The sequence below is a fragment of the Lithobates pipiens genome, unplaced genomic scaffold (assembly GCF_037356315.1).
Source record: "Lithobates pipiens isolate NorthernLeopardFrog02 unplaced genomic scaffold, aLitPip1_a1.2 Scaffold_1, whole genome shotgun sequence".
In the NCBI taxonomy this organism is placed as follows: domain Eukaryota; kingdom Metazoa; phylum Chordata; class Amphibia; order Anura; family Ranidae; genus Lithobates; species Lithobates pipiens.
The window spans coordinates 153,292,696-153,316,712 of NW_027507685.1; the positions used below are offsets into that span (position 1 = coordinate 153,292,696).

General features: G+C 43.7%; 1 protein-coding gene across 3 annotated transcripts in view; it reads left to right on the plus strand.

Annotated features, from left to right (window-relative positions):
- ODF2 (outer dense fiber of sperm tails 2) overlaps nt 1-24,017 on the plus strand; it is a 152,826-nt gene that overhangs the window by 82,736 nt on the left and 46,073 nt on the right. For all 3 annotated transcript variants that reach the window (XM_077478699.1, XM_077478701.1, XM_077478700.1), the window contains exons 14-15: nt 5,058-5,168; nt 17,368-17,472. In XM_077478699.1, coding sequence (XP_077334825.1) covers nt 5,058-5,168; nt 17,368-17,472 — 216 coding nt within the window. The remainder of the gene's footprint in view (nt 1-5,057; nt 5,169-17,367; nt 17,473-24,017) is intronic.

The following is a 24,017-nucleotide window of genomic DNA, read 5'->3' on the forward strand; positions in this document are numbered from 1 at the left end:
TCAATATTATACTGAGTTGGTGCGTACCAATTTCAGGATGCCCACTGCTGAGGCCGCTACATCCTCTGTTTCTTCCCTGGGGGTCAGGGGAATCCCACAGACTGCCTTTTCCTTTCCAATTCATCCCTTAATGGATAAATTGTTTTATGAGGATTGGGGACATCCCGATAAACTGTTTGCACCTCCTAAAAGGTTTTCTATGCTTTATCCTCTGGAGGAAAGTTTCACCAAGAAATGGGGGGTCCTATCTGTCGAGGCGGCTGTTTCTTGTGTGAATAGAAACCTGACTTGTCCTTTTGGATAAGGCTCAGGTATTTAAGGATCCAACTGATAAGAAGCTGGAAACGTTATTGAAAGCCTCCTTTTCCATGTGTGGCGCTGTAGTGCGCCAACTGTGGGTTTGTGTTAGTTCCTCAAGGAACAGGTTAAGCAGATGCTTGGCTTACTTCCCAGTGAGGAAGTGGAGAATTATGCAGAGATACCTCAAATTCTGTGTTTTATGATTGATGCGATTTTGGATTCTGTCCAACAAGCATCTCGTTTGTCTCTCCTGTTGGTACACATGCAAAGGGCCCTATGGCTAAAAAATTGGGCAGCTGAGCTGTCGTGTAAAAAGTATGACTGGGTTCCCGTTTAAGGGGGAACGCTTATTTGGGGAGGAATTGGATAAATTCGTCCAAAAGATTACAGGGGGTAAATCTACTCTCCTTCCAATCAAAAGGAGCAAACGTTCATCATTTAGGCGTTCTCTTTCTCCCGGAGCATCAAGCTCTAAGCAGTGGTGATGGCCTTCCCAACCTCCCTCTAGAGGAAAGGCCCAAGGTCACACCCAGGGGCAGAAAAATATTTGGGGACGAAAGCCTGCCAAGCAAAGCCCAAAAGCTTCCTTGTGAAGGGGCGCCCCCTCTCGGCCGAGTGGGGGGAAGGCTCCTGCAGTTTGCAGAAGCCTGGCGGGCGGGAAGAGATTTGGGACAAGTGGGTAACCTCCTCGATATCTCTGGGCTACAAGCTAGAGTTCCAGGAGATTCCACCTTCTCGCTACCTAAGGTCAAGGATCCAGTAAAGCAAAAAATGCTACTTCTGGCCTTAGATCACTTGCTATCCCAGGGGGTGATAGTGGAAGTGGACCCAAAAGAACAGGGTTCAGGCTTTTACTCAAATCTCTTCACGGTTCCAAAGCCAACTGGAGGTGTCAGACCTATCCTGGATCTAAAGGATCTGAACCAGTTTTTGCACATTCGGTCTTTCCGAATGCAGTCAATACGCTCTGTGGTCTCGTCCCTGCAAGGGGGAGAGTTTATGGCATCGATAGATATCAAGGATGTATATCTTCATGTGCCAATTTTTCCTGCACACAAAAAATATCTAAGGTTCGCGGTATTTTAAATTTTTGGCCCTGACGTTCGGTCTCGCTACAGTTCGAGTCTTCACAAAGATTCTAGACCCTCTCTTGGCAAACCTAGGAGCTCAGGGTACCGTGATGGCTTATCTAGACGATTTGCTACTCATAGAGCAAACAGTAGCGCTCTTGAACCACAGTGTTACCAAAACATTAGAAGACCTGAAACACCTAGGTTGGATTATCAACCTAGAAAAGTCGTCCCTATAGCCTGCTACCAGGTTGGAGTATCTGGGCATGGTCATCGACACTGCTTGGGGCGGGGTGTTTCTACCAAGGCCAAAGGCCATGGCTATAGGGGCTCTGGTGCGCCTAATTCTAGGCAGAAGAACTTCCCCCATTCAGTTGTGTATGAGACTGTTAGGAAAAATGATCGCCTCCTTCGAGGCCGTTCTATTCACCCAGTTTCACTCAAGGCCTTTGCAAAGATGCATCCTTGCGGCTTGGAACAGGAAGCCCCAGGCCTTGGACCTTCCTATGGGTCTATCCCCAGAGACTCGCAAGTCTCGTTTGGTGGTTACAGACCAAGAATCTGCTGAAAGGCAAGACTTTTCTTCCCCTTCCATGGAAGATTATAACTACAGATGCCAGCCTGACAGGCTGGGGAGCAGTGTTGGAGGAGGTATGCACGCAGGGAAAATGGTCTGCGACCGAGAAGTTACTGCCCATAAATATTCTGGAAATTCGGGCAGTTTATATGGCCCTTATGAACTGGTCTTACAGACTACAGGGTCTCCCTGTTCGAGTTCAGTCCGACAATGCCACAGCTGTGGCCTATATCGATCACCAAGGTGGCACCAGGAGTCTGGTTGCACAAAGAGAGGTGAATCGTATACTTGCTTGGGCAGAGAGGCATGTTCCATGCCTTTCTGCAGTCTTCATTCTAGGAGTGGAAAATTGGCAAGCGGACTTTCTAAGCCGCCAACAGTTATGCCCAGGAGAATGGGCTCTACACCCCGACATATTTCAGATCATATGTCACAAGTGGGGCACTCCAGACGTAGATCTGTTTGCGTCCAGATTCAACAGGAAGCTGGACAAATTTGTGTCAAGGACAAGAGATGTGCTTGCTCAGGGGTCAGATGCTCTGACAATTCCCTGGGATCGGTACAATCTAATTTATGCCTTCCCACCATACCCGCTTCTGTCACGGTTCCTGGGAAGAGTCAAGAGGGAAACAAAGTCGGTTCTTTTGGTAGCCCCGGCTTGGCCCATGCGACCTTGGTACGCAGAGATCATGAAGCTGGCAGTAGGCAGGCCTTGGATCCTTCCTCTCCGGCCAGATTTGCTCTCGCAGGGTCCAATTTACCATCCTGCTTTACACAGTCTGAATTTTAACGGTTTGGCTGCCGAGGCCCACATTCTGAGAGATCGTGGACTTTCGGAGCCAGTCCTTTCTACTCTGGTCAATGCCAGAAAGCCGGCCTCCAGGCTTATTTACTACAAAATCTGGAAGGCATATGTTTCCTGGTGTGAACCCAGGGAATGGCATCCTAGAAAGTATGTCATTAGCAGGATCTTGGCTTTCCTCCAGTCAGGCCTAGAGATAAATTTGGCCGTAAGCACTATCAAGGTGCAGATTTCGGCCTTGTCAGTGTTTTTCCAGAAACCACTTGCATCACATTCCCTTGTGTGGGCTTTCATCCAGGGGGCTATGCGGTTAAGGCAGCCAGTCAAACCTCCGGTATGCCCATGGAATCTGAATCTGGTTCTCTCGGCATTGCAAGAGCAACCATTTGAACTTTTGCATCAGGCTTCATTCGTTCTTTTGACTAAAAAATTGGTTTTCTTGATGGCCATATCCTCGGCTAGAAGGGTGTCGGAGCTGGCAGCTCTCTCGAGCAAGGAACCTTATCTAATTATTCATAGGGACTGGGTAGTGATACGTCCTAATAGGTCCTTTCTGCCTAAGGTGGTTTCAGGATTCCATTTGAATCGAGATGTAATCCTACCATCCTTTTTTCCAGATCCACAGTCCGCAGAAGAAGAGTGTTTGCACACTTTAGATGTAGTACAGGCAATCAGTATCTATCTCCAGGCAACTGCTCAGATAAAGACTAATTGCTTATTTATTTTGCCGGAAGGCCCTAGGAAGGGCCAAGCGGCATCAAATTCCACTCTCTCAAGATGGATTAGACAGGTTATTCTTCAGGCCTATAGGGTAAAGGGGAAGAGTCCTCCTTTTCAAGTGAAAGCGCATTCAACTAGGGCTGTAAGTGCTTCTTGGGCAGTGCATCACCAGGCCTCCCTGGCTCAGATCTGTAAGGCTGCAACTTGGTCATCAGTCCACACATTCACCAGATTTCATCAGGTGGATGTCAGAGGGCAAGAGGATACCACCTTTGGGCGCAGTGTACTGTAGGCTGGTCCATGGCGGTATATTTTTCTGATCTGTGTCTCCCTCCCCTCAAACTGAGCATTGCTTTGGGACATCCCACTATGTACTGAAGCTCCTGTGTCCCGTGATGTATGATCAAGAAAATAGGATTTTTATATACAGCTTACCTGTAAAAATCCTTTTCTTGAGAGTACATCACGGGACACAGCGCTCCCGCCCTTCTTGGGGCTTTACGTGGTTTCTTATTGCTTTGCTACAAAACTGAGGTGCCTCCCATATGGGAGGGGTTATATAGGGGAGGAATTCTTAATTGGGGGTTAGCCAGTGTCCAATCACCAGAGGTGCCTATATAACCCACTATGTAATGAAGCTCCTGTGTCCCGTGATGTACTCTCAAGAAAGGGATTTTACAGGTAAGCTGTATATAAAAATCCTATTTTCTCCACTTGTCTGGTTGTCTAAAGATTCACCACTTCCAAAAGTGTCAGATCCCCATCTCTCTTCGCTGGCCCATCTGATCACTCTCCTCCCACGACACTGCTCTGTGTGAACTCCTGTTCAGTCTCCCCCTCTCTTGTGACAACACTATAAAGCACACACGTGATTGAACTAACAAACACTGAGGACAATATTACTACTTAATCATCCATGCCTGTCATTGCCTGTGTATAAACACTTACAAGTTGTACTATTGCTTACAGCTCACTCTGCCCTATATTCTGGCACATATAGCAGCTCTCACAGTTGACAGTGAGAAATAGAGAGCTGGTAGCAATACTATAAGTCCTGGTCAAGGACTTTAAAGTTTAAGTTCTCCTTTACAGAAAAATCTGTAAGGGGAACTTACCCTGGACCCCCTTCCCCCCCAATCCTGTTGACTTGGAGTCCCGTGATCCCCCACTGTGAGACACAGGGTCCACGCTTCACCGTTCCGGGAAATTTAAATCCCCTTGGCTTAACTTCCTATTAGTACCTCTCAGTGTGTATGGATAGGAGGCATTCTAATTGGTCAGCACCTTCACATGAGAGGCTTTGACCAACCAGACTCTGTCTGTCTAGCCCATCCTGTCAGCCCTGGAGGAGAGAAGAGAAATCTAGGAGGATTTCAAATCCCCAGACTGGTGAAGCGGCGTCCCGGTTCCTAATAGCTGGGGATCATAGGACTCCAGGTCAGCAGGCCTGGGGGGGGGGGGGGGGGGGGGGGGGGGGGGTCCAGTGTAAAGTTTACCTTACAGATTTTTGTGTAAAGGCGAACTTACACTTTAAGCATACTTTAACGTGTGTCCATCACTTATTGATACATTGTTCTTCTCTTTGTAGACCCATTTATCCGCTGTGGAGGAGAAACTGACATTGGCTCATAATGAAATTCAGCAGCTCAAGAATTCTTTGCGTCAGTATGAAGGTCTTGTCGATACCTATAAAGATCAGGTTTGTGGTGTTACTCTTTTCTGTGCCTGTCCCCACCTTACAATGCTAGTTGCTATACAAAGAAACCTGACGCCTGACAATGCTAGGTGCCTAGTTATATTGCCGAGTCTCTGTCTTTAATTCATTGAGTCCATGATCAGGAACAAGGATGCAGATGAAGTGAGAGAAAAGTTAGTGTACCTGTTCTGTATCATAAATGCAAAGAACTGAAATAAGAGGAACATACCTGGAGGGCAAAAAACATTTTTAGTAGAAGCAAGCGACGGCTTTCACCACACTTCTCTCATAACAGGTTTGATTTTAGTAAAATCTAAATAAAAATTATTTTTCCCTCTTGGATCCACAACATGGATCCAGACTAAAGAAAAACCGGACATGAACTGTTCTACCATTTCAGTGCACAATTGGCCCAATTTCTAACAAACCTTTCCTTCTGCATAGGTCCATATGTAAGAATATCTATAACATCTGACCTTTTTGGAATATTTTCACTTAAAGCAGAACTACACTGCATCTGCGTACCACAAACACTATTGAATTAATTTGTAATATTGAAAGTAAACTGCCCCATCCATCCATGTCTGCTTTATTTTGCTGAGAAATCTCATTGAAAAACACCTCAGTAGCATTTCTGGCTGTGGCCGGCTTGAGTAAGGCAGATTAATAATGTAACATTTACTTCCCTTGAATCCATCTGCCCTTAGCTCAGGCATGGAGGCAGGAGGGTTTGTTTAGCTGAAAAAAAGCCCTCCTCTCCTAAAGACTCCTGGCCTGAAACCAGGAAGTAACTGAAGAAATGTGAAAAAAGTTTAAAACCAGTATATGCGATATACTTTATATATTTACTAATGCTAGGAACATAAGGATTAAAAAGTCAGTGTTGATTGAGAGAGTGAAGTTCTGCTTTAACTTTTTCCTCTGCTACATAAAACACAGAACCTCCAGAGTAATAACAAAATTATGCTGTGATGGTTTGCCCTTTGCAAACTACTCATAACCCTACCACTCCTATTTTCCCAAAAAGCACAAATCACATTCTGCTGTTTTTTTCTGGGGTTTAGGCCACCCCAGGATCTTCTTCAAAAATGGGATGCACTCCACTTTTTATTTTTGACAGTCTGGACCTTCTACCACTCTTGCCAAACAATTTCCCAGCCTGGAACAACCAGGACCAACATAGGCTACACACCATTGTACAAAATGGCAGGTTGCTATCTCTACCTCCACTACAAAACACCCTTTCCACCTACATCTTATCTTGATTTAGATACCAACAGATTTGCCCCTTCAATACTCCCCCTCTCACTGGGTGGACCCTTTATAAAAACTAAACCCTGTAAAGGAGAAGTTCACCTTTGGGAACGTTACAGGTTCCACCTGTATGTGCGTATGATGAGGGTTGTGCTAACTTTATTTCTTATAATAATGCCTTATTTCCAAGGACAAATTCCATAAAATCTAGACCATGTGTTTCAAATACCTTAATATCACTACCAACTAAACCACCACTTTTACAAATTATAAAACCAGAAAAAAGGCTATATATATATATATATATATATATATATATATATATATGACACCAATGCAGTTTGTGTCTGTTGACCAGACCCCCAACTCCTGCACTGGCATCAACAAATAAATAAATATAATTTATCTTGTTCAGACCACAAACAACTAAAGTGCTCAAGCCCCCAAAATGATATAGAGATGCTGTGAAAAAAAAATCATCCACAATAAATGGTTTCAACAGTGTGAAAAAAACCTGTTTGTTGCTTTCTATATACCACAAAGCATATAAACCACAATATGCTCCAATATACCATTAATATTACAAGTGCTTTAGTATCTCCTGTAAGAAAAAGTGCTACGTGCATAAATGTAAACAGTCTCTTCAGTGTTTAAGATTTTCTTGATAATGTTTCTATCTCCACCCAAAGTGTTCCACCTGTAACATGTTCCCATTGCTGCAGTTGCTTCCCTCTGCCTTCTCTCCCTGTGACAGCAGTAGGGGGAGAAGTTCCCTGTACTAGCTGTCACTTTTTGAAAACAGCTTGCCCATGTGGGGCTCCGCCCACACAGCCGCATCATCCATACAAAGAGTTCTGTGTATGAATGAGCTATAAGTCTCGACATCCTTTACGGCTGTCGGCTTGTAGTTTTCAATGAACTGCCAGCGCTGTGGTAGGTCATGGAGTCTGTCAGTGTGAAACTGCTTAGCTGTATAATGTACAGGCAGAGACCTCACATGACAGTCTGCAGGAAAGCTGCATGGCATCAGTAATCTGCTGATCGCGGGTGCAGTGCTTTGCAGGCTCCTAAAAAAAAAAAAAAAAAAAAAAAAAAAAATTGTAAATGCACATTTTTTTTTTACCTGCAAAAAAATGGGCATTTATTATTATTATTTTTTTTTTAAGTGAACTTATCCTTTAACCATTAGAGAACCACGCTATAGCCGAATGACGGCTACAGCGTGGACCTGCTTTGCCGGGACGACGTCTATTGACGTCGTCCCGTGCACGAGCGGCCTGCGCCCCCCCCTGAGCGGCGTGCTCTGTGATCAGCGAGTCTATGAGACTCGCCTGATCACGGATCGGAGCAAGGGGTCGATCCCGACCCCTTACCACGTGATCAGCTGTCATCCAATGACAGCTGATCATGTGACACAACAGAGCCGGTAATCTGCTATTTTTCCTCCTTGTGCTGACAGCGCGAGGAGAAAAAAAAAAGCCTATCACCGGCGGCCATGAGAGGGACATCAGTCCTGATTACGGCCAGCTTATCAGTGCCCACCTGCCCCCTAACTAATAAAAAAGTGCCACCCATCAGTGCCCACAGTGCCCCAAAATCTGCCTCAACAACAATGCTGCATCCCAGTGCCACATATTCGTGCCCATCAGTGTCATCTACCAGTGCCCATCAGAGCCACCTATCAGAGCCACCTATCAGTGCCCATCAGTCCCATCTATTAGTGGTACCTATCAGTGCCCCTTAGTGCCACCCATCAGTGCCCATCTGTGCCCATCAGTACTACCTTATCTGTGCCTATTAGTGCCGCCTTAACTGTGCCCACCAGTGCAACCTATCAGTGCCCACCAGTGCCGCCTCATCAGCGCATTTCAATGAAGGAGAAAAATTACCCTTTTTTTTTTTTGTTTGTTTAGCAAAAAATAAAACTCCCAGCTGTAATTAAATACCACCAAAAGAAAGCTCTATTTGTGGGAAAAAAATGATAAAAATTTCATTTGGGTACAGTGTTGTATGGCCGCGCAATTGTCATTCAAAGTGCATCAGCGCTGAAAGCTGAAAATTGGTCTGGGCAGAAGGGGGATTTAAGTGCCCAGTAAGCAAGTGGTTAACCAGTTCCCGACCGGCGCATGCCGATGTACGTTGGCAGAATGGCACGGGCAGGCATATTGGCGTACAGGTATGTCTAATTTTTAATGCCGCCCTGCCATTGCGAGCGCGCCGCTGGCGGCACGCTCGCCTGCCAGTCGAGACCCCCGTGAGTCCAGTCACGGGTCCCGCGGACTCTATTGCCGCAGGCATACCCGCGATCGTCTCACAGGGCGGCTGAACGGAGAGATGCCATTGTAAACAGCATCTCCCCGTTCTGCCTAGCAACAAGTGACGCTGATCTCTGCTCCATGTGATTGGAGCAGAGATCAGTGTTCACTAAAAGAAAGCCCAGCCCCCCCCAGTTAGTAACACACCCCTAGGAACAATTAACCCTTACACTGCCACCTACTGGTTAACCCCTTCACTGCCAGTGTCATTTACACAGGAATCGCTGCATTTGTATAGCAGTGATTGCTGTATAAATGACAACTGTCCCAAAAATGTGTCAAAAATGTCCGATGTGTCCACCATAATGTCGCAGTCACAATAAAAATCGCTGATCGCCGCCATTACTAGTAAAAAAATTATTAATAAAAATGCCATAAAACTATCCCCTATTTTGTAAACGCTATAACTTTTGCACAAACCAATCAATCGCTTATTGCGATTTTTTTTTTTTTTTTTTTTTACCAAAAATATGTAGAAGAATATGTATTGGCCTAAACTGAGGGAAAAAATGTTTTTTTTATATATTTTTGGAGGATATTTATTATAACAAAAAGTAAAAAATAATGCTTTTTTTCAAAATTGTCACTCTATTTTTGTTTATAGCGCAAAAAATAAAAACCGCAGGGGTGAGCAAATACCACCAAAAGAAAGCTCTATTTGTGGGAAAAAAAAGGACGTCAGTTTTGTTTGGGAGCCACATCGCATGACCGCGCAATTGTCAGTTAAAGCGACGCAGTGCCAAATCGCAAAAAGTGGTCTGGTCTTAAGCCAGCAAAATGGTCCGGTCTGTAAGTGGTTAAAGAACTCCTATTCCAGGACCATTGCCCAACATGAGTAATTCCTTTTCTTTACAATGTACTTTTTGTAGGCGACCACCTAAACACTCCTTCCTACAAAAAAAAAAAAAAAAAAAACATTGGAAACCAGATCTCATATTAAATCCTTCCAGCAAAAAAATTTGAAAACTATTAATTCTATCCAGTAAGCTCTCTATCCCCTATCACGAAAACCACAGGAGAAGAATTTTAGGATATACATTGGTATCGTGGCCGCTTTTCAGTCTAAATTTGACAGATAGACACCCAGCTCTGTAAGGTCAACTAAAAAATATATTTTATGTCTCTTCTTCACGGCAGCTAGAATGGTTATACCCCGACACTGGCCCAAACAACCCTCCGCCATTCTTTATAGCTTAATGGGTGCAAGTAATAGACATTATAATGCATATGAGGCAACTAATGGCAAGAAATGACAATTGTATTGAATGTTTACATCTTATTTGGGCCTCCTGTTATCATTTAAAGCTGAATTCCAGAAGTGAAGGCACTCTAAGTCTAAGAAGGTTCCTGCCACCTCCTGTGCATATCTCTGTTATTTATATCTGTTTTTTGTGCTCTAGAAGCATAGCTTTCCGGAGCTCCAACAATGGGCTCAGCTGGTCTCAGCTCCTTCAAGTGTAAAGCTGATGCAGCTGTTACACTAGGCATAAAACCTGGCACACGCTAGTACAGTACATTAGTCCAAAAGGCAAGGATACCCACAGGAAAACTTTTTATGCATCTCAGCAAATGTAAGCTATATCCTTGTAATGGCTCAGACATTTCAGTGTGAAAAGTCAGCTGTCACCGGCAGTAAATGCGAATCTCAGAAATGGGGGACACAGGCAGCAATGGAAAGGTTATAGCATTTCTAACTTTTCCAAATTCTATACAGAATAAAGGATAAAAAAAAGTTGGGCTATAAGTACGATTTAAAATCAGAAGTTTATTTATCATTATTGTGAGGGTACAGGGCACAGAAATATGGTATCATCTGACCTCCAATTAATTGTCCATTAGAATATATGCTATATTGTCAAAAGTATTGGGATGCCTGCCTTTATACACACATGAACTTTAACCACTTAAGGACCGCCGCATGGCAATGTACGTGCTTGCCTTCCAGTGGGTGGGGGGTCCAATCGGTCCGGTTCGCTGCAGGAGCGATCCGGGATGAGGGGATGGCCGTTGGTTTCTGGCCATCCCCTCTCGATCGCTCCTGGCGAATAAGAAGCTTCCTCCGCTGTGTATAGTAAACACAGGCAGGGAGGAAGTGATGTCATTCTCCTCGGGGCGGTCTTTTTGACCGGACTACGAGGAGAAAAGTGAAAGTAAGTGTGCACCAACACTACACTGACATGTAGGCACACAAACCCCCCTGATCGCCCCCCCCCCAGTCACAGTGTCACTGATTGCAGTGATCATTTATTTACTGATCACTGCATTTAGTGTCAGTTGTGACAGTAAAAACTGTCAGGGCAGTTCGTGTTAGGTCCAGGGTAGCCCCCTACGACCCCCAATAAAGGTTTAACCCCCTGATTGCCCCTAGAGTTAACCCTTTCACCCTCTTTTGCCAGTGTCACTAAGCGATCGTTTTTCTGATCGCTGCATTAGTGTCACTGGTGCCGCTAAGTAGCTAGTTATTTTTTTAGGTTCACTGCCAGGTTTTTATAGCGCTAGGTACCCCGATATACTACCTAATAATGGTTTTAACCCCCTGATTGCCCCTAGAGTTAACCCCCTTCACCAGCGATCACCGTATAAGTGTCACTGGTGACGCTGGTTAGCCAGTTAGTTATTTAGGTTCCCCGTCAGGGTTTTATATAGCGCCAGGGACCCCCAAATACTACCTAATAAAGATTTTGACCCCCTGATTGCCCCTAGTTAACCCTTTCACCAGTGATCACCGTATAAGTGTTTTACGGGTGACTCTGGTTAGTTAGTTTGCTTTTTATAGCATCGGGGCACCCACCATTTATTACCCAATAAAGGTTTAACCCCCTGATCACCCGGCGGGTGATATCAATTAGGTTTTAGGGTCAGGGTCTGCGTCGCCCCAGGCAGCGCTAGGTTAGTGCCAGTACCGCTAACACCCACGCGCAAAGCATAAACCTCCCGTAGTGGTATAGAATCTGGTTTAGGGGGAAAACACTGCGCTACAATTTAGTATATATGGAAAGAGGCCTCAACAGCCAAAAAACAGCAGCCAACACCAAAAAACAAACAAAGTTCAACAAACAAAACAATAAAAACAGTGTAGCGCTTCACTAATAGATGTGGTCAGCATAAATTATATGGATAGAAGCAAAAATGATATAAATAAGAATGCCTAAAGAAAAGTCCAATAATAGCCACACGTTCCACTATATAGCCGGCCCAAGGGTGGTCGAACCGTCACAGAGGGGGGAAATTGGACTGGGCGGGTGTATTCATGCGAGTCTGCTTGACTGTAACATCAGAGAAGAATGGATAAAATACTTCTTACCGACTTAGTTGGACTCATACAGTCATATGACAGTTGAGTCTAGAAGGCTTTAGGTCACAGTTTGGGACCGAGGAGTACGAAGAGGAAGGTCTGTTGAGCTGATGGATGAGCTCCAAACGATTGTAAGCCCTGTGATGGATCCTTTCAAATGGAACGTCAAGGGTGTATGTAGTCAAGCTCAGACGTAGCCCGTTGTACTGATTCTCCAATCTCACCCAAATAGAGAGGGAGACGTTGTGGAGGTTTAAGCCAAGAAAACAGAAAAAAGAAAAAAAGAAAAAGGGCTCCACATGGTGCAGGTCAGATGGTATAAAAAAGGTTGATTTATTGAAGTCAAAAAATAATTAATGACTTAGTGATCACATAGACAGTCTAAAATAAAGATTAAAAGCAATGTAGGGTGCCAACAGCTCGCCCAACGCGTTTCGACATATGTGTCTTCTACAGGGGCATGTTGGGGCCCACCACATTGCTAACAAATATATAAGGAGTCAGAGAGGGGTTCCGCCTACCAAAGGGCGGGGAATCCTATCTCGGACAACCTCTTAAAGATACAATGAACATTTAATCAAATCAGAGAAAGCATCTTTAAACACAATAAATGGATGAGTATGAATAAGATATAAAAATGTCATTGATACAAGCTATCAAATTATTTTAGTGACACAAATATAAGAATAAGCCACCACATTCACAGATAGATATCCATAAGTTAATCATAATATTGAAGGTCTAATCTAACATAAAAATACAAGAAAATCTAGTACATAAAAAGCATCCCCAGAAATCACATCCAGCACCGATGCAAATTGTTAAGTTAATATAGTGACAAAAATATATAAGTAAGCCACCATGTTCGCAAATAAATGTCTCTAAATCAATCATATTAGACATGGCCTCATCTAACATAAAATTACAAGGAAATCCAATGCACATAAAGGGCATATAGAAATCGCATCAAATGCCACTATTAGAAGATCGGACATATACCATCTGTTTCGCATGGATTAAACTGCAACATCACATAAAATGACCTGTTTGCATTTGTGTAGTCTAATATTAAGAACTGTGAGGGTCTGTATGCTATCCGTGTTGTGTTGTTTGAATATCTCAGACTTATTTTACTAACCGTAAGTGGCCAGAAAAGTGTATATCAGTAACCATAATAGTAGTCCTTATGTGATGATCTATTGTTTACAGTTCAAATCAAAAGGTCAGAAGGTGTGTAATAAAAGAGAAGGTACAGCCAATCACTACATACATATGTCACATGGCCATGGAGGGAGTGGATGTGGGAGTGGAAAAGGACCATCTTGTCCAATAGCAAGGACAAATGTACTTCTAGGTTACCACATAGAAATACAAGGGAAGGAGGTATGTATGTATGTAGTGATTGGCTGTACCTTCTCTTTTATTACACACCTTCTGACCTTTTGATTTGAACTGTAAACAATAGATCATCACATAAGGACTACTATTATGGTTACTGATATACACTTTTCTGGCCACTTACGGTTAGTAAAATAAGTCTGAGATATTCAAACAACACAACACGGATAGCATACAGACCCTCACAGTTCTTAATATTAGACTACACAAATGCAAACAGGTCATTTTATGTGATGTTGCAGTTTAATCCATGCGAAACAGATGGTATATGTCCGATCTTCTAATAGTGGCATTTGATGCGATTTCTATATGCCCTTTATGTGCATTGGATTTCCTTGTAATTTTATGTTAGATGAGGCCATGTCTAATATGATTGATTTAGAGACATTTATTTGCGAACATGGTGGCTTACTTATATATTTTTGTCACTATATTAACTTAACAATTTGCATCGGTGCTGGATGTGATTTCTGGGGATGCTTTTTATGTACTAGATTTTCTTGTATTTTTATGTTAGATTAGACCTTCAATATTATGATTAACTTATGGATATCTATCTGTGAATGTGGTGGCTTATTCTTATATTTGTGTCACTAAAATAATTTGATAGCTTGTATCAATGACATTTTTATATCTTATTCATACTCATCCATTTATTGTGTTTAAAGATGCTTTCTCTGATTTGATTAAATGTTCATTGTATCTTTAAGAGGTTGTCCGAGATAGGATTCCCCGCCCTTTGGTAGGCGGAACCCCTCTCTGACTCCTTATATATTTGTTAGCAATGTGGTGGGCCCCAACATGCCCCTGTAGAAGACACATATGTCGAAACGCGTTGGGCGAGCTGTTGGCACCCTACATTGCTTTTAATCTTTATTTTAGACTGTCTATGTGATCACTAAGTCATTAATTATTTTTTGACTTCAATAAATCAACCTTTTTTATACCATCTGACCTGCACCATGTGGAGCCCTTTTTCTTTTTTTCTTTTTTCTGTTTTCTTGGCTTAAACCTCCACAACGTCTCCCTCTCTATTTGGGTGAGATTGGAGAATCAGTACAACGGGCTACGTCTGAGCTTGACTACATACACCCTTGACGTTCCATTTGAAAGGATCCATCACAGGGCTTACAATCGTTTGGAGCTCATCCATCAGCTCAACAGACCTTCCTCTTCGTACTCCTCGGTCCCAAACTGTGACCTAAAGCCTTCTAGACTCAACTGTCATATGACTGTATGAGTCCAACTAAGTCGGTAAGAAGTATTTTATCCATTCTTCTCTGATGTTACAGTCAAGCAGACTCGCATGAATACACCCGCCCAGTCCAATTTCCCCCCTCTGTGACGGTTCGACCACCCTTGGGCCGGCTATATAGTGGAACGTGTGGCTATTATTGGACTTTTCTTTAGGCATTCTTATTTATATCATTTTTGCTTCTATCCATATAATTTATGCTGACCACATCTATTAGTGAAGCGCTACACTGTTTTTATTGTTTTGGTATAGAATCTGAACAGATCACTATCTGACCGATCAGATCTATACTAGCGTCCCCAGCAGTTTAGGGTTCCAAAAAAACGCATTGTTAATGGGATCAGCCCAGATACCTGCTAGCACCTGCGTTTTGCCCCTCCGCCCAGCCCACCCAAGTGCAGTATCGATCGATCACTGTCACTTACAAAACACTAAATACATAACTGCAGCGTTCGCAGAGTCAGGCCTGATCCCTGCGATCGCTAACAGTTTTTTTTGGTAGCGTTTTATATTTAAATCCGGAAGGCAGTACTTGGTTTTTGGGGTCCCGTACGTGGCTAGGCTCCCAAAAAGTCCCCCACATGTGGTATCCCCGTACTCGGGAGAAGCAGCAGAATTTATTTTGGGGTGTAATTTCACTTATGCCCTTAGCATCTGTGAGCAATATATCATTTAGTGACAACTTTGTGCAAAAAAAATAAAACATTTTAATATTCCTGCAACTTGTGGCAAAATATAAAATATTTCATGGACTCAACATGCCTCTCAGTAAATAGCTTGGGGTGTCTACTTTCCAAAATGGGGTCATTTGGGGGGGTTTTGTGCTATTTTGGCATTTTATGGCCTTCGAAACTGTGATAGGTAGTGAGGAGTGAAATCAAAAATTTGCACCCTTAGAAATCCTGAAGGCAGTGATTGGTTTTCGGGGTGCCGTACGTGGCTAGACTCCCAAAAAGTCCCACATATGTGGTATCCCCATACTCAGGAGAAGCAGCAGAATATATTTTGGGGTGTAATTCCACATATAACTATGGCATGTGTGAGCACTATATCATTTAGTGACAACTTTTTGTAAACTTTTTTTTTTTTGTGTCATTATTCAATCACTTGGGACAAAAAAAAAATATTCAATGGGCTCAACATGCCCCTCAGCAATTTCCTTGGGGTGTCTACTTTCCAAAATGGGGTCATTTGGGGGGGGGGGGGGTTTGTACTGCCCTGCCATTTTAGCACCTCAAGAAATGAGATAGGCAGTCATAAATTAAAAGCTGTGTAAATTCCAGAAAATGTACTCTAGTTTGTAGACGCTATAACTTTTGCGCAAACCAATAAATGTACGCTTATTGACATTTTTTTTACTAAAGACATGTGGCTGAATAAATTTTGCTCTAAATGTATGACTAAAATTGATTTTATTCGATTTTTCTTATAACAAAAAGTAGAAAATATATTTTGTTCTCGAAATTTTTGTTTTTTTTCCATTTATATCGCAAAAAGTAAAAAAATCGCAGAGGCAATCAAATACCATCAAAAGAAAGCGCTATTTGTGGGAAGAAAAGGACGCAAATTTAGTTTGGATACAACATTGCATGACCGCACAATTACCAGTTAAAGCAGTGCAGTGCGAAATTGTAAAAAGACCTCTGGTCCTTAGGCTGACAATTGGTCCGGGGCTGAAGTGGTTAATGGCATCCCAGTCTTAGTCCATAGGGTTCCATAGTAAGTTGGCCCACCCTTTGCAGCTATAACAGCTTCATCTCTTCTGGGAAGGCCGTCCACAAGGTTTAGGAGTGTCTGTATGGGAATGTTTGACCATTCTGCCAGAAGCGCATTTGTGAGGTCAGGCAATGATGTTGGATGAGAAGGCCCAGCTTTCAGTCTCTGCTCTAATTCATCCCAAAGATGTTCTTTCAGGTTGAGGTCAGCACTCTGTGCAGGCCAATCAAGTTCCTCCACTTGAATCTTGTTCATCCATGTCTTTATGGACATTGCTCTGTGCACTGGTGTGCAGCCATGTTGGAACAGGAAGGGGCCATCCCCAAACTGTTCCCAGAGAGTTGGGAGCATGAAATTGTCCAAAATGTCTTAGTATGCTGACAACTTAAGAGTTCACCACAATGGAACTAAGGGGCCAAACCCAACCCCTGATAAACAACCCCACACCATAATCCCCCCTCCACCAAATGATTTTGACCAGTACGCATAGCAAGGTCCATAAAGACATGGATGAGCAAGCTTGGGGTGGAGGAACTTGCACAGAGTCTCAACCTCAACCCGATAGAAAACCTTTGGGGTGAATTAGAGCGGAGACTGTGAGCCAGGTATTCTTGTCTACAACAACCTCGTGGACAGCCTTTCCAGAAGAATTGAAGCTGTCATAGCTGCGAAGGGTGGTCAACTCAATATTGAACCCTATGGACTAAGACTGGGATGCCATTAAAGTTCATGTGCAAACAAGCGTCCCAATACTTTTGAAAATATAGTGTATGAAGAATGCACTTTGGGCAGTGATCTAAGTTGAAAATAGAAGGAAATTTACTTGTCAGGGCCCTGAAAAATAAATCCTGCCACACTTCACCCACACAGAAAATAATCTCTTTTTTTTAGTAGTGTATTCTGCATTTTTGATTGACAGGCTGACTTTGTCCACTTTTACCTGGCCTCTGACTTTTTCCTTTTTCACAGATGAAAAAGACTCGACTAGAGGCTGATCAAATGAGTTTACAGCTGGAAAGATCTGATGCAGAGAATAAAAACTTAAAGGACGAGATGAACATTGAACTAGAACAGGTATGTCTGTCTAATATCTGAAGATGAAACTGGTTATGTGACCATAGCAAAATGTGTCACTTATTACACAGTGTGCTGGCTGCTTTAAAGTTTCTTCTTCATCCATTGAAGGGCCCAGGAAGTCTAATGCCCTGTACACACAGCCGGACATTCCGACAACAGACCGTCAGATTTTTTCCCACGGATTTTGGCCCAAACTTGTCTTGCATACACACGGTCGCACAAAGTTGTCGGAAAATCCGATCGTTCAGAACGAGGTGACGTAGAACATGTACGACGGGACTATAAACGGGCCAGTAGCCAATAGATTTTGTCTTGTAATTTATTCTGAGCATGCATGGCACTTTGTCCGTCGGAATTGTCTACACACAATCAGAATTTAAAACGATCGGATTTTGTTGTCGGAAAATTTTAGATCCTGCTCTCAAACTTTGTGTGTCGGAAATTCAGACGGAAAAAGTCAGATGGAGCCCACACACTGTCAGAATTCCCGACAACACGATCTGATCAAACATTTTCCGTCAGAAAGTCTGACCGTGTATACAGGGCCCCCCCAGCCCCCACTCCCCTTATGATTACCTGAGCCCATTCTCGATCCAGCACTGTGCCTGAGGGCAGTGACTCTCTCGGCTTTCTTCCCTCCTCGTAGGGCAGATTGATAGCCAATGACTTCCGCTGCTGTCAATCAAATCCTGATGAAGGTGCAGGGTATGGGACCAAGCTGTCAATGGACACAGACAGTGCGACTCAAGATCGAGCCCACAGTTGTGCCACAATGGAAAGCGGCTTCCTATGGTGGGCACTTCAAAAAGAGGAGCACCAGCAGGAAGTACCACACCCAGACCCTGTTACCCTGCATGTGTGTGTTGTGATCTTTGAACACTGGGTTCTGCATAGAGTACTTTCCAGACTTCGGTCTGGTAAAAGTGCAGGTCCAAAGCCGCTGGCATTGCCTTTGTACTTCCCCTGCCTCTGAAGACTCAGCGTAGGCTGGTTAAACTGAGCACCAGGTGCCATATTCCCCATTCCTGTCAGTTTTGTCACAGAAGCGGTTAACACTTCTGAATGAAATGCTGACGTTATTCTCTAAGGGTGGAGCGTTGGTGTGCACACCTTGCTGTCTTTCCCGCCATACAGCATGGACAAAGTGTTTCCCCGGTGCTGCTTAAAGCAGTATTAAGCTCAAATGCAAACATTTATTATATTGCTATCGCAGGGCTGAGTAAAGCACACAGCCTGGCTCGAGAGTGAGCCTGCAGGTGCACCCCCATAGGAAGCGGCCAACTATGGTGCACCGAGAAAAGGAGGAACCCAGAGTGCCAGCGAGGGACCTGAAAAGAGAGGTTTTGAGGCCGTTCTGTGCTGCTCTACCTACACAGCTGCTGCTATCATCAAGGATGCTATTGGTCCCAAAAGCACCCATCTTCCTTAGTAAAAGAAGCTTAAGCACTTCAATACCAGCCCCTTTCGCCCCTTCCTGCCCAGGCCAATTTTCAGCTTTAAGCGCTGTCATACTTTGAATGACAATTGCATGGTCATTGGGTACAATTGCTACACTGTAACAAAACAAATTTTTTAGCATTTTGTTCCCACAAATAGAGTTTTCTTTTGGTGGTATTTGATCACTGCTGGGGTTTTTCTTTTTTGGGCAACAACTAAAAAAAAAAAGACAGAAAATTTTGATTTTGTTAAAAAAGTTTGTAAATAAGTAGGATTTCTCCTTCACTGATGGGCACTGATAGGTGGCACTGGTATGCAGCACTGATGGGAACTCATAGGTGGCACTGATAGGTGGCACTGATGGGCGTCACTGATAAGTAAGCACTGGCAGGCATTAGTGATGGGTACTGACTGGCACCATTTGTGGGCACTGATTGACATTGATTCTGGCAAAGATTGGCATCCCTGGTGGCCATCAGTGGTGGCAATCCCTGGTGGTCCTGGGGGGGCTTCCCTGATAATCAGTGCAGACCCCCCCCCCACAGGAGAGCAGCGGATCGGCTCTCCTCTAGTCGCGTCTGACAGACGAGAATAAGGAAAAGCCAATACACAGGTTTTCCTGTTTATACTGTGATCAGCCTTGATTGGACACAGCTGACCACATGGTAAAGAGCCTCTGTCAGAGGTTCTTTACCGAGATCGGTGTTGCGGTGTGTCAGACGGAGATCCTGAAAGAAGTCATATGACATCCAGTCAGGATAACCGAACCACCGCCCGGCCGTCATTCTGCTGTAGGCCAGGCAGGAAGTGGTTAAAGACTTCAAAGTCTTCTGTACCTGTTAATTAACAGTAGTTTTGTCCCGCCCGAGCCTGGTATGCTGACACAGTAAGATTCCTAGAAAATTCTCCATGAACTTTACCAGATCGCCAAGAGTTTCTGTTCCAGGGACCTATCCTATCATTGGATATGGGAGGCAGACATCACTTGGTGTGAGTTTGGCTCTCACCACTATCAAAGGTTAGGCTTTTGGTCTTTCTATTCTGTTTTAGAAACAATTTTTCACTTTTTTAATTAAAAGTGGTTCAAAAGCCTAAATATGTTTTACCCTAATGCATTAAGGTAAAAAAAAAAGTTCAGGCAGCAGTATCACCTCCCCATATTATCCTCATTTGATCCAACTCTGTGCCTATTTTGTAGCGGTTCTTTTTTATTTATTTTTTTTCCCTCTCATGGGCTTTGCTTCCACTGCAGTCAAATGTTGTGATGAGGGAATGGGAGGCAAGGCCAAGTTGCACCGTGTTTGTGGGCGCAGGCAGCATGGCTTTGGATCGAGTCTGCACAAGTGCTTGCTATGGGGGCAGTCAGAGGGGAGGAGGAGCCAGGAGCGTCGGTGGGGGACCAGAGAAGAGGAGGCTCAGGGGTGACCTGTGCAATTCTATTGCAGAGCAGGTAACATGTTTGTTATTTAGAAAAATTACTTTTTACAATCATTTTAAAACCTTTGTATAGTGGATCTACTATGTAGTCCCCCACTCTTTTACCCTGCAACTCCATGGGATCTGAATCAGGTTCCCCTTTGGTTGACCCATTAGAGAAATTTCTCTTTCTTATACTTTGGCCCTGCTCACACAGGATTTTCAGCAATTAATTTCTATGGGCAAAACGCACATCCGTCTATGTGCAGGTTTTTTTTAAACTGAACAAGGCTCCGTCCAGGTCCATTGAAACAGACTGGAATGGATGTAAATGGACAATGGTCCATTATTGCTTTGATTTTTAGGAGCTGACACTTTCCTGTCAGCAGTGTTTGCATGGTCCACGTGCAGAGCATGCCAGGAAGTCGGCGTAGCGCTGCGCTAATTACAGGCAGTGAGACATTGCCCGATCTCTGCAGCTGCGCATTGGGCCAATCTCTCACTGCCTGTAATTAGCGCATCGCTGCGCCGACTTCCTGGCATGCTCTGCACGTGGACCATGCGAACACGCCTGAGCTCATCCTTAGCAGCAGGGATGAGGGGGGGACCTCACTGCAAAAAATAAATAGTGACCTCTATCTGAGCAATCTCCAATATGTAGATCCATCGTCAGTCGTGTCATCCAGCCATGTAGGTCCATCACTTTGAATGACAGGCCTGGAACTGCAAAAAAAAAATCCCAAACGTTACCACTCTTGTCACTTACCAGCACCACGCTACATTGCCAGTTCTCCCCTTCTCTAAAGTAAACAAAGGGGTGGGGTCATCGAGAGACATGAGCTATTGATGTCTTTGTATGTTGTCAGTATTCAGAATTTTATGCATTGAGTGAACAGAAACCAGGGGAGGGATTGATAGAGTGCTGCAGACACTGAGCTTTTGAATAGGTGAACGAGTCTGGCAGCAGCATTCAGGAAGGGGGATAATCTATGTAGAAGTAGCCCAACAAAGAGAAGAAAAACTATCATGGTAAACATCCCGTCACGTAGGGGACTACTGGTCCTTAATGTGATAGCAATAAAGTTAAGTGAAAAAATGTAAAAAAATAAAAGGTGCGCCTAAAAAAATAATAATAATATTTTAAGCCCCTATGCGGCCACACATACAGTGTCTCACAAAAGTGAGTACACCCCTCACATTATTGTAAATATTATTTTATATTTTATCTCTTTTCATGAGACAACACTGAAGAAATTACACTTTGCTACAATGTAAAGTAGTGAGTGTACAGCTTGTATAACGGTGTAAATTTGCTGTCCCCTCAAAATACCACAATACACAGCCATTAATGTCTAAACCAATGGCAACAAAAGTGAGTACACCCCTAAGTGAAAATGTCCAAATTGGGCCCAATTAGCCATTTTCCCTCCCCGGCGTCATGTGACTGTGTTACAAGGTCTCAGGTGTGAATGGGGAGTAGGTGTGTTAAATTTGGTGTTACCGCTCTCATACTGGTCACTGGAAGTTCAACATGGCACTTCATGGCAAAGAACTCACTGAGGATCTGAAAAAAAGAATTGTTGCTCTAAAGATGGCTTAAGCTACAAGAAGATTGCCAAGACTCTGAAACTGAGCTGCAGCACGGTGGTCAAGACCATACAGTGGTTTAATACAGGGCTCGACAAACCCCGGGCGCCAGGTCACATTTGCAACTAGAATTAGCGACCTGGCGCCTGGGGCAGCACAGCTGGGGGTATCCTGTCTCTGTGCACCCCCCCCCCCCCCTGGCGTGATCGCGCCGGGCCACGCCGCCGGCCGGTAATTGAGGCCGCGCCTTTGAGGCCTTCTGCGGTCCTATGTTTCCTTCTGGAATCTGGCGCCATCTAGTGGTGGTTGTTGGTATGACAGCCAGCAATGCTAATGGAGCTTTCACTGCCCACCCATCTCCTCCCCTTTACTTAGAACTCCTAAACATTATATATATGTTTTATTTTAACAGCCTAGAGAATAAAATGGTGGTCATTGCAATACTGTCTGTCACACCGTATTTGTGCAGCGGACTTACAGCGCCCTTTTTTGGGGAATTTTTTTTTATTTAATTAAAAAAATAAGACAACAGTAAAGTTAGCTCAATTTTTTTTATATTGTGAAAAATAATGTTATGCCGAGTAAATTGATACCCAACATGTCACGCTTCAAAATTGTGTCCGCGTGGAATGGCGACAAACTTTTACCCTTTAAAATCTCCATAGGCGACGTTTAAAAAATTCTACAGGTTGCATGTTTTGAGTTACAGAGGAGGTCTGGGGCTAGAATTATTGCTCTCGCTCTACCGATTGCGGCGATACCTCACGTGTGGTTTGAACACCGCTTTCCTATGCGGGCGCTACTCATGTATGCGTTCGCTTCTGCACGCAAGCTTGGCGGGACAGGGCGCATTTAAAAATAAAATTTTTTCTTATTTTAACTTTTTATTTTTTCACTGTTCTTTAAAAAAAAAAAATTTCACTTTTATTCCTATTACAAGGAATGTAAAAATCCCTTGTAATAGAAAAAAGCATGACAGGTCCTCTTAAATATGAGATCTGGGGTCAGAGAGACCTCAGATCTCATATTTACACTAAAATGCAATTTAAAAAAACAAAAAAAAAACAATTGTCATTTAAAAAAAAAAATGTCCCTCTAAGAGCTATGGGCAATGACTTGGAGACAGGTGGGGGGGCCGCGCTATCTTCCCCTCACTCGTCTCCATGTCAGGCCAGGGACAGGTCCGGATTGCCGTTATGGACCTGGCTCCTAACTTTTTTTAGCTGGCTCCTAGATTCTAAGCAAATTTGTCAAGCCCTGGTTTAATAGGACAGGTTCCACTCAGAACAGGCTTTGCCATGGTTGACCAAAGAAGTTGAGTGAACGTGCTCGGCGTCTAATACAGAGGTTGTCTTTGGGAAATAGACGTATGAGTGCTGCCAGCATTGCTGCATAGGTTGCATCAAATTGGTCTGCATGGCTGTCATCCCAGAAGGAAGCCTCTTCTAGAGATGATGCACAAGAAAGCCCGCAAACAGTTTGCTGTAGACAAGCGGGCAAAGGACATGGATTACTGGAACCAAGTGCTGTGGTCTGATGAGACCAAGATAAACTTATTTGATTCAGATGGTGTCGAGCGTGTGTGGCAGCAACCAGGTGAGAAGTACAAAGACAAGTGTGTCTTACCTACAGTCAAGCATGTTGGTGGGAGTGTCGTGGTCTGGGGCTGCAAGAGTGCTGCCAGCACTGGGGAGCTACAGTTCATTGAGGGAACCATGAATGCCAATATGTACTGTGACATACTGAAGCAGAGCATGATCCTCTCCCTTCTGAGACTGGGCTGTAGGACGAAAAAGATGAAAAGATAGAATAAAATATTTACAAAAATGTGAGGGGTGTACTCACTTTTGTGAGATACTGTACGCAGATAAACACACACGTGTATACTAAGCGTTGATTGCACTAAAGTTATACATTGCTGTGCACTCCAAAGCAAAAGCACTAATTTAGGGCCATTATGCACAGTTAACGCTAAAGCAGTTTTACACTCTGCTTGCACATTTTTGCCTACAGGTAATACTATAATGAGGCATACCTGTAGGTGAAATGAACATCTCCTAAACCTGTACGGTTTAGGAGATACTCCCCTTTTGCATGCAGCC